This window comes from Cicer arietinum, chromosome 3 (assembly GCF_000331145.2).
Source record: "Cicer arietinum cultivar CDC Frontier isolate Library 1 chromosome 3, Cicar.CDCFrontier_v2.0, whole genome shotgun sequence".
In the NCBI taxonomy this organism is placed as follows: Eukaryota; Viridiplantae; Streptophyta; class Magnoliopsida; order Fabales; family Fabaceae; genus Cicer; species Cicer arietinum.
Window position 1 is genome coordinate 60,611,422 of NC_021162.2, and position 10,551 is coordinate 60,621,972.

General features: G+C 33.7%; 2 protein-coding genes across 2 annotated transcripts; both read right to left on the reverse strand.

Moving 5' to 3' along the window:
• Positions 1 to 813: 813 nt before the first annotated feature.
• On the reverse strand, positions 814 to 5,054 carry LOC101490023 (ribosomal RNA small subunit methyltransferase, chloroplastic). The gene is made up of 10 exons (XM_004492631.4): positions 4,753 to 5,054; positions 4,177 to 4,326; positions 3,802 to 3,858; positions 3,110 to 3,208; positions 2,929 to 3,024; positions 2,567 to 2,651; positions 2,175 to 2,227; positions 1,678 to 1,761; positions 1,344 to 1,454; positions 814 to 1,203 (listed from the first exon to the last, which is right to left on the reverse strand). The coding sequence occupies exons 1-10, from the start codon at positions 4,996 to 4,998 to the stop codon at positions 1,138 to 1,140; spliced, it is 1,047 nt and encodes a 348-aa protein (XP_004492688.1). The 5' UTR covers positions 4,999 to 5,054; the 3' UTR covers positions 814 to 1,137.
• An 874-nt stretch (positions 5,055 to 5,928) lies between these two features.
• On the reverse strand, positions 5,929 to 10,229 carry LOC101490362 (flap endonuclease GEN-like 1). The gene is made up of 8 exons (XM_004492632.4): positions 9,850 to 10,229; positions 9,278 to 9,454; positions 8,790 to 8,960; positions 8,178 to 8,359; positions 7,658 to 7,901; positions 7,318 to 7,453; positions 6,715 to 7,193; positions 5,929 to 6,524 (listed from the first exon to the last, which is right to left on the reverse strand). The coding sequence occupies exons 1-8, from the start codon at positions 10,042 to 10,044 to the stop codon at positions 6,258 to 6,260; spliced, it is 1,851 nt and encodes a 616-aa protein (XP_004492689.1). The 5' UTR covers positions 10,045 to 10,229; the 3' UTR covers positions 5,929 to 6,257.
• Positions 10,230 to 10,551: the final 322 nt, after the last annotated feature.

A 10,551-nucleotide genomic window follows, 5' to 3' on the forward strand; every position in this document is an offset into this window, starting at 1 on the left:
ACCATCACCTCACCGCCTTCCTCTCCACTCTTCAATCCCCTCCGCCGCCGGAAAACTCTGTCTCCTCAGCCAACGGAGCCGTCCCTATGCAGCTAGCTGATGACGACGATGATGAAGAAGAGACCTCAAAGTGCACAATTGATAGAGTTGAGCAGAAATTACGAGACTGCTTCATCAAAAACAAGCGACCAAAACGTCCCTTGTCGCCGTCTACGGTGGCCCAAGTGGAGGAGAAGCGATTTTCCGATGATGGGTTTGTTAAGGATTATGATTCACATGCTATCAAGTTGAGGGCATTGGACCTTGTGTACCAGTTTCATGGCTGATGATGATGATGTTATTTTGCTTTTTTCCCTTTTTCTTGTGGCTTCAATTCTCCTCCATCTTGCTACAGAATTTTTTAATCTTTAATTGTTTAGGAATAAGAAGATTAATTTTTGGTGATGATTATGGCTATTAGGCATGGAAGAAGATTTGGGATGTAATATATCGTGGAGTGAGGCCAGGCTGCATAAATTTACCAAGTTTTATGTTATGCTAGTTCTTTGCTGATTTTATTTTCTTGTTGCATATACAAAATAGCCTTTATCTTTGTGGTTTCGTCAAAGAAAAATACAGTTTTAATCAATTTATTGGTTACATTACCTAATATTGGAGTTAAAATGAAAAATGTCTTCAGTTTCCCTTTATGATATGGCAAGCACCTGTTTCAGCTTCAAAAATAGCTACAAACAAGATTCAGAAGATTTTTGAATCACAGTCGCATTGTAATCCTTGCTATTGTAGAAAATTGTGGTCAAATACTACGACTGATGAGACTACAATATATTACGGATTTTATTTTAGAACCTTGTCTATGAGTGCCTTTGATGGCAGTGAAACTTACAGGATTATACATGGCATAGCGCAAACAAATGCGGAGTGTTGAACCTAATATCTTTCTATCATATATGAACATTATGCCCCTATTCTTGAAACATTAGTTGAAGAAAACTGTTGAGATTCTAATATACTCTCAATACTTTGGTTCTCTGTTTCAATCATGTATCTGCTGCAACAAAGAGCCTTGTGAATGTAGGAATCTTTGGGACCGACTTCTGCTAGAGTTTGGTCTTCAATCCCACAGCTTGTAAACAGCTACTCTTTGGTAATTAAGTTATGCAGTTTTACAAAATCATCCAATGTTAGTTCTTCAGGCCTTGACTGTAAACATCAGAAGAACAGATGGGTCAACAAAATCCTTGAGAAACAAAATGACAGAGCATATGAAATAAAGTGAGCAAGGGCATAATAATGAAAATGAAAATAAAAATTTAAAAGAGTAGCATATGGTAATAACTTACAGTACTTAGAAGACCAATGCTTTCTAAAGCTTCTTCGATCTCAAGGGATGTGCATATGTGCTGAAGTGACTTGCGTATCATCTTACGCTTCTCATTGAATGCTGAATGAACCTGGGAGTATATAGAACAGAACTGTTATTGAAAAAAAAGTGAAGGAGGAGTTTATGTGTGACATTATCTTTGTTTGGAGTAACTTGGAAGATTACATTATCAAACAGCAAGTGAAAATTTCAATAATTAATGTACTATGGGATATTTCAGTGCAATGAAACTAAAGATGAAAATCCTCAGAAACTCAATGCATGACAATGTACAACGGAGAAAGGGAAGCTACCATTGCGAAGAAGCTTTTACTCGACGAAACTTGGGGATATTCAGATGGTGGCTTCAGTTTGAATGAGACAACGGCAGCGTCAACCTAGACAAACATGAAAATGAATGAGACTGATTTCTGTTACTACCCAGTACCCACAAAATCAGACTGGCATGTGTGCTTGTTTTAGAATGCGTGTGCTTGTTTTAGATTATTATGATAGCCACTGAGAAAAGCATGCATTCTGAAAGCCACAAGTTTCTTGCTTTCCTGAAACAGAGTTTCAGAGAGTAGATTTTTTGTTTTTAATTTAATACAATTACACAAATATCTCTTGATTTCAAAATAATATTTACAACCAAGGTCTCTAGCATATGTTGGATTATCCTTAAAGAATCATGTGGATAGTGAACCTTTTGGCATGGGATATTTTATGGTTTATCTTTTCTCAAGGGTATATAAAAACAAAATACCAAAATCAAGATCATTCAGGCACATATAAATATCATATCACTTACATTAGGTTGAGGGAAAAAATTTGTTCTTGCGACTGTAAATTTGTACTCGGGATCTGCAAAGGAGATTCAGGATTTCAGCATAAAATAAACTATATATGGTGTAATGGGTATCAAAACCTCTAGTTTCATTTTTATGTACAATAACATATTAAGAAACCACATGAAAGCATTAAAATCCTTTATTTTTCACAATGAATTCCTGGAGTTACGGTTTCTTGAAATCATGAATGCCAACACAGGTTAAGCACAGTCTGACAGTTCAATGTTTTCGTTACTGGACTGGTTTAATGAGTTTTATTTGATTTATCATAAGAAAACTTGTAAACCTTGATTGTACAAAGATAGGAAATGTTAACCAATATACATAGCATTCAACTATTAGTTTTATGTACCTGAGTAGAAGTTGACAAATATATTGATGGGACGATACTCAGGGGTCCGGAGAGATGGTTCTACCAAGCGCAGGGCAGTTTCCTCCTGCAATGGTTTGATTAGTTTAGTCAATAAATGTTATTGCATTAAGACCATGAACATGAAAAAGGCACCCAATAGTTTGATCTATTTGCTTTTCGGAAGGATGAATGATTGAAGGTGAAAGATTAGCATATCTTGTTTTAGAATTTTTTGTAATGAAACAAATTGTTCATTTAGATGCATATATAAATTAGGAGGTAATAAGAAAAAAAAAGTTCTGAAACTCAAAGTAGACGGTAAATAATGTACACCATTACACTAGCGAGCAATCAATTCTAACCTGAAGTAACAGAACCACTTCTGAGAAAATGTCACCCATTGGAAGGAGTAGTTTGATCACATCTGTACTGATATAGAACGGAATGTTGGCAACCACCTGCAAACAACATATCATTTCAGGATTTAAAATAACTTACCTATAATCTGGCATAATCTTGAAAAGTGAGGAACAGAATCCTCACTTTTGCTTTTCTAGTATCTGAATTTATTTCCTCTGTGCTTCCAACCAATGTTGATATATGAGAACGCACATGACATTTGACGATATCCTCAGTCAAAACCTGCATCAGCATGCATTTTATCAAAAGGTAAACATTAATCATTAATTATACAGAAAATTCAGTCCTAAATTATCGTTATTCTAGTATAAAAAACAAGACGTGACAAAGGCATTGAAGATGAAATACCATCCAGCAATATAATGAGCAGACTGAAGTAATAAATGAACCAAAATCTAAAGAGCTATGGAGAAATTACAAGGTTTGGCATAAGATCTTTTAAATGAATAAGAAGAATTTGAGGAAAAAGTATGGAACAATAACTGAAGGTAATTCAAGAGGATGCTTCTGCACAGTAGTAAATGCAGTTCCAGACTCTGACTCTAAAAAATAAGGCAAGACAAGGAGTAAATACAGTAGTAAATGCAATGTATGTCAAGAACAGATATAATTTTGGTTTGGTTCACACTTTAAATAACTAGATTTCAATGTTAAGACACAACAACTAACAAAACTACGGTGCATACTCAATTAGTCAATTTTTATCGATAATATGGCGAGTAAATTATATCCCTACTTTGGAGACCTAATTTGCATCTTATCAACAAGAAGACTAAAGGATGCAATATGAAGTTCAAAAACATCATGAGTTGTACCTTAAACTTTCCTGTACTTGAAAATCTTTCACTCACGAGGGCAGCCATGTGTTTATCCTAAATCCCATGAAAGATAGAAAAGCATAATCTTCAGTTAAAGTAAAAGAAAGCAATGAAAAATCATCACTCCAACTTAATGTAAAAAATTTGGAAGATTTACACAACCAACACTGCGAGCAATAATATTTAACAAAAATAGACAGACGAAAAAATGATACAAATAAGTTCATATTTCTGAACATTTGCATTATAAAAGTTAACTGTTCCCACGTAGACAAACTAACTCCAAAGAAACAAACGAGTCATCGGAAGCATGAAAGTGAGTTTCTTAGCATTAAAATTAGTCCTAACTTCTACTAAAGAAAACCTGCAAACCTTTTCAACAGCCAGAACAAATGCGCCAGAATTTATAAGAGTATTGGTCAAGGAACCGGTTCCCGGCCCAATTTCCAGCACCAAATCACCTTCCTCAACACCAGCCACACCAACAAGTTGATCATTTACGTCAGCGTTCAACATATAATTCTGCAGATCATATAACATCCAGATTAAACAAAATTTTCATAAGCACTTAAGCAAATTCATTTTACACCAAACACCCCCAAATGAAGTCCTCAAACAATTTCCAACAAAATCATCTCCAAACAATAAAATAGAAACATATAACATTTTGGAATGCTAAAAGCCTAAAACACAAAATTCATGTGACACCAAAGCACCCCAATGAAGTATGCAAGCAACTTCCATATAAATAATTTTCAAATATTAAAACATAAGGACAAAGTCAGATTTTCGAGTGCAATAACACAAAATTAAGTTCAACACAAAACACGCCCATCACATGTTCGAGAAAACGCCTCACAAAGCACCCCCAATATTCACTACCAAACAAATAGAAAAAATAATTTTAGAGTGTTACAACACATTGAAAGTCATCTGAAATGTTTTCACCTGGCCGAGAGATTTTCTAGGGGATCTTCCTTTGGAGTTAAGAGCTTTGAGAGTGGCATGGTAATCGTCTTTTTTTGGCGTTGAAGGTTTGCTGCCTCGACTCCCACAAGCTACGTACAATTTTTGCTTGCGTTCGGCGGCGTTAGGATTTTGCGGCGGTTTGTGGCGGTAGTTGAGTGATGCCTTGTGAAATATTGGCGGCAGCGTTTGAAGATAGCAGCAGCATAGGTGAGGAGAAGGAGACATGTTTTTCAATTGTTCGTTATTCCAGTTATTACATTTTCCCTTTGTGTTTTTAGTTTAGCAAATGCTAGTCAAATTTAAAAAACTGAATAATTTTGGTAAATTCTAATCTAGCAATTTAGTAGTAACACTTTAATCTTTTTTATTTATTAAAAAATCTAGAAGAATGGAGTTTTCAAATCACCCACTAAAGATATCTTCAACCAGAGAATAAAAGTTGAATTCACGATCTTGTGAGTGTATTTTTTTAGTTAATACTTTAATATTTTAAATTAAATAAAATATCAGTTTTTTTTTTCGTTTCAATTTTATTTGTATTTTTTTTTTTATTGTTCAATTGAATATTTATCTTTATTTTTATTTTAATGTGGTCCTTTTCATTGAAATTCTATTAGAAAAATATTATATTAGTATAACTGTTTTATGAAATTTGTTAAAAAAAAAACCTTCTATACATAGAGTCATTTTAGGAAGAAAAAAAAAGGATCATATGTAACTTCTATAAAATTATAAAACAAGGGACCATTTCAAAAACAAAATTACATGATAAGAGACCATTAAACTTTCAAAAAGATAAATAATTATTTGAAACTAAATCTAAGATAAAGAATTGAATTTAATTGAATGTTTAAAAGACTAAACTATAACTAAAAAATAAGATTACAAGGGATTAAAAATGTATTTTAGTCAAAAATAAAATAGACAAGCGAGATAAGAGTAGATTGGCCAAGTAAACTTTAAATAGATAAATTTAATGGTACTTCAAAAATAAGATAATATTGAAGTGTACCACTATTTTATGCTAGTGCACAATGACTAAAAGTCACATAGGAGTGTAGGACCATAACGGGAAATAAAATTCTCCCTCAAAAGAGTTTTCATACTAATGCATTCTCATGGTCGAAAATATGAATAGAAAATCATTGGTTACACTGGAAGAAACACGAATCATCTCATTATGGTACACACTACTTTTAAGGGTAACAAGTGATGTACTTGTTACATAATCCAAAACATGATGTAGCTGAATATGAAACGAGAATCACTTGTTACACTAGAAGAAACATGAATTATCTCATTGTGGTATCAATGTACTTAAGGGTAAAATGGATAACAAAAAAGGGACTAATTCTTAACTACACATATATACTGAATTGCCCTTGGTCATGAATATAAAAGGGTCTGTTGTCATTGTTTCAACATTCAGTTAACATGATAAGAAATCCAATGCTCAAAGCATATATACACAAGGCATATCCACACTAATCAAACAAAAGGCGACGCCTCACAGATTTCGAAATATTAGAACTTGATGCTTTCCTCTTCACTTTTGAGCCTCCACTGCCTGGGCTATCAACATTCTTGGATGATGACTCTTCTTCATGTATTGGATTATGTTTACTTTTGGTTGTTGGGAAGAACTCAGTTATATTTAGCTGTACACCTCTTGAATTTGGTGATACTGAGGATCTTTCATTTTCTTGAGATATTGAGATTGAATTCTTCTGTCGATTCCCATCCTTCACTTCCTGCAAATTTGAAAATGTCTTTAGACTCAAACTTGCAATGCTGACATTGACGGTGCATACTAATTAAACTAATTCTGGAATACCGAGTAATTAGCTTAGTTTTTTTAATTAATGTTGACCTATCTAGATAAGAATATACTAAGGATCTTAAAATGGCTAAGCAAAAGTTAAGATGAGAAATAACCAACACCTGCTCCTGCCAAAACCTTTGCACTTCTTCTGGAAAAGCAGCTGCTACAAGGTCCATATTTTCATCTGTCAACAGAAAACTACATCCATCTTCTTCATAAATCTCGGGAAAATCACAATCATTTAGTAGATCCACCGTTTCATCGAGCTCTCTGACATCTGGTTGCATTACATCTGGTTGCATTACAGATTTAGTCGATGAAGTTTTAGGGGCAATGTTGACCATCACACGTTTCCACTTGACAACATAAAACTGATATCCGTATCTCGTCTTCACACGTTGTAAAGAATCAAACTCAAACTGGCCGAATAACAAACTATCTGCTGTCGATGTAGCCGTTTCTCTCAAGAAGATGGTGGACATCATAGGAAACATTATCCGTCGAACATACGAAGGATCCCAGTTCTGATGGAAGTTTAAAAACTCAACCAACAGCTCAATGTTTGGTCTTTTCCACAAAAAATGAGGGCCACCATTTGCTGCAAAAATAGTTACATAAATATAGAATCAGTGACCGATACAATAATACACTTAAAGCAACTCTAGCAGATCAATCATATACAGAGGAAAAAAAGTCATTGATGAAATTCATCTCAAACTTACCAGAAAAGTAACCATTGTCATTGCATAAATACATATCAATGATTTGATCCTTTGGAAAATTTGGCTCCTTCGCAATCTTGTGACAAATTTTTGTGTGCCAGTTTTCATTCTTTTTCTGCTCCTTATGTTTCCTATTCTGCCAATCAAATATCATTAAGTGCTTTTAAAAAATTATGTAAAAAAAATGAATTAACAAAAATCTAAATTTTGTTGAACTAACATGTAGACATGTTTTAATTCAACCCAACATATAAAAAAAAATTAAAAACCATTCGACGACAAAGCACTGCAAAATACCTCAACCAATCAGACACTGACAAAATTGGTATAGAGGACATACCATACCACAAGACAAGCAATCGCATTTAAAACCCTCCGGTTTTTGCAGGCAACCTTTATTGTCATTTGTGACACAAAATTCACATGAAAACTTCATCATATGATCTCTTTTGTTCCCTGGATGCCCACAGAATGAGCAGTGAGTTTGTTTAGTATTTGGGGAGTTTCCATCCATATCCATATTGTCCTCAGATTTAATGTCGATAGGAACTTGAAAAGCATTCCCTTTGCCTATCTCATGTAATCTGCATTAAAGATCATCAATTAGGACCGCAAAGACCGGAAAAAAATTCCTGTTTATCTTAATCTCATTTTAGGACCACTATTTCAGACCAGTTTATCTAAACCAAAGCATAGTAAATCGGTAACTAAGAAATAAAATTCAGAATCCAGTTTGTATTCTTACTTCTCTCAAATTCTCTCTGATATAGTTTCTTTACATGAATGGAATGGAATGCTCTATAACATTTAATAATTTCAGATGATATATATTCATTTCACTCTGAAGGATTTATGTTTACCTATTCAATACATCATCTTCACTAAAAGCTTGAACAAAACGAAGAGCACTATCAAGTCCAATCCCTTGAACACCATTCAAATCGTAATCATTTCCAACCAAAAGAGAGATAGCTATTAGGTGTTTTCTCTTCAATCCAAGCCCAGCTTCAATATCTGACATACTGTAGCATTCGAACGGTTCCTGCATGCAAAAAGATTCTCAAACATGTTACAAAAAGGAAAATAAATTAAATCACGTCAACTTTCCAAAATACAGGAGGGGGAGCATAGGAATGCAAGATGCAAATAAAAGAAAGTATTATCAGAGGATCATTATATTTTTCCGGTTCAATTATAGCCTAAAAAAATTCTTAATGAAACCATTATGGATTGAGAACATAATGATGAATCATGATACTGACAAAACTCAAAACTCGGTTGGTCAGCCTATATTAATACTAAGATTCATGAATCGTGGTACCATTAAGTAATAGCCATCTGACATGAAATCCTGTGGACTAAGCAAAAATGGATGCAAGCACTGTATTCAAACGCGGAAATCAAAGGTTGTATTATAATTGCCGAACAATGAAATGAAATATAAAGAAAATACGATGACGACAGTTACTTACTTTGGAATTAGGAGAGAAACATTTTATAATGCAGTTGGCCCCAAAGAGGAATGCATCACTGTCAGATGTGATGCATGCGTCTATATGACCTTCACTATTTAATTGGGCACAGAGTGCTTCAGCTTCTCCTTTAGCTTTGAGTACAGGAATCCCAAGTAGCTCAGCAAGTTCCTGTCACCGATTAACAGGTAACTATAAGGAAGGAAAGGCCTTCCAAAAGAACAACTAATAAAACAAACAAGAAAAACCTGATTCCACATCTGGTAAGTAAATAAGATTTGGGTAGAATTGGACAAAAGCACGTTTTAGCAACTAAATGCAAAAATAGTCCAGCAAAATAGTTTCAAGTAGATGATAACCATCAAGGTGAAAGAGTCAGGGAGAAGGGTTCAAGGATCGGGGTTAAACTCAGGTGAAAAAGAAAATACTAACATAACAACTAATATACTACATTTGCTGATAAAAAAATGGTGAAAGAAATATCATACCACACACTCTTGAACACGGCGTGAAAACGAACTGTTCCTTTCAGCTGAAACACCTTCTTCAGGCACCGGCAAGCTAGTCGATTCAATTCCAGAAGACCGGAAAAATCTAGCAATCCTTGCCTTTGATTTCAACGGCGATGGAGTCCCATCAACAACAAACACAGGAAACGCTCCAAACTACAAAAAAAAAATTATAACATCATCAAACATCACTTCAATCCTTAGTTTGACTGTCGCATACTAACTCAACACACAAGACTAAACCCAAAAACAGAACAATAATTTAGATTACCACCATTAAATACTACGAAAAAGTACTCCCAATTTAATTCATAAGCCTCAATTGGTATTGAACCAAACTCAAACATAACCATAAAGGCAATATTAACACATTTTATAACAATCATAAAATTAAACAAACCCAAAACCAAACAATCTCTCAATTTTTTCTTATACAATCAAAATGGTTCGAAAAAAATCAACTTTTATCCACAAAGAAGCTAAAACCACCTACATTTCCATCACATTGTCTACTGTGAAACAAAAGGGTATCAAGGGAAAAAAGACAGAACCTTGGAGAAGAGATTGATTGTACGGAAGAAAAGGAGTCTGAGGTGAGGTTTTCTGACATGGGTTTTGATAGCATTTTCATGCTGAACAATCCATAAAGAAAGGTCGACAGCAACTCGCTTGTTTCTCAAGAAATCAAAACCTTCATTGCGTGCATAGGGCTTCAACAAGTCCCAGAAATTACCACCAACACCCATTGATTTTTTTTTTCTGGTTAATCACGAGAATGGGTTGGCGAAAACATCATCAAAATTTGGTCTGTTATTGTGAAAGACACTGAACGGGTTTCGTGTGTTAGGTTTCGTCTTTGGGAGAAGACAGAGAGTTTTTTTTTTTTTTTTGAATTAAAAAAAGCACAATTTAGCCGTTGAGGTGTTTTTGTAGTTTAAGGAAAGGACTGACACTTCAAAAGCCCATTTGAGTTAAATTATAAATAGGGGTAGAAATTTCACTTAATACATATCCTCCTTCAACACTATTATATAATAATAATTTAAATATATCAATAACTAAAAAATATTAATATGCATAAATAATTAAAAGTTAAATATTTAATAAAAATATAAAAATTTAATATAATAATTATAGTAGTAAAATAAAATATTATTTATATTATTTAAATAGGTCGATCTAATTAATTTAAAAAATTTATTGTGTAGTATGTAGTTCGAATTTTTTAATTAAATAATTTTTTAAAAAAGTTT

Coding starts and splice junctions, on each gene's coding strand:
- LOC101490023 (XM_004492631.4), bottom strand. CDS start 4,998: ATGTCTCCTTCTCCTCACCTATGCTGCTGCTATCTTCAAACGCTGCCG. Junction 4,327..4,752: donor CTAGAAAATCTCTCGGCCAG/GTGAAAACATTT, acceptor TATGATCTGCAG/AATTATATGTTGAACGCTGA. Junction 2,652..2,928: donor AAGTGGTTCTGTTACTTCAG/GTTAGAATTGAT, acceptor AAACCATTGCAG/GAGGAAACTGCCCTGCGCTT.
- LOC101490362 (XM_004492632.4), bottom strand. CDS start 10,044: ATGGGTGTTGGTGGTAATTTCTGGGACTTGTTGAAGCCCTATGCACGC. Junction 9,455..9,849: donor CAATCAATCTCTTCTCCAAG/GTTCTGTCTTTT, acceptor TTTTTTTTGTAG/TTTGGAGCGTTTCCTGTGTT. Junction 8,360..8,789: donor GTTTCTCTCCTAATTCCAAA/GTAAGTAACTGT, acceptor TTTTGCATGCAG/GAACCGTTCGAATGCTACAG.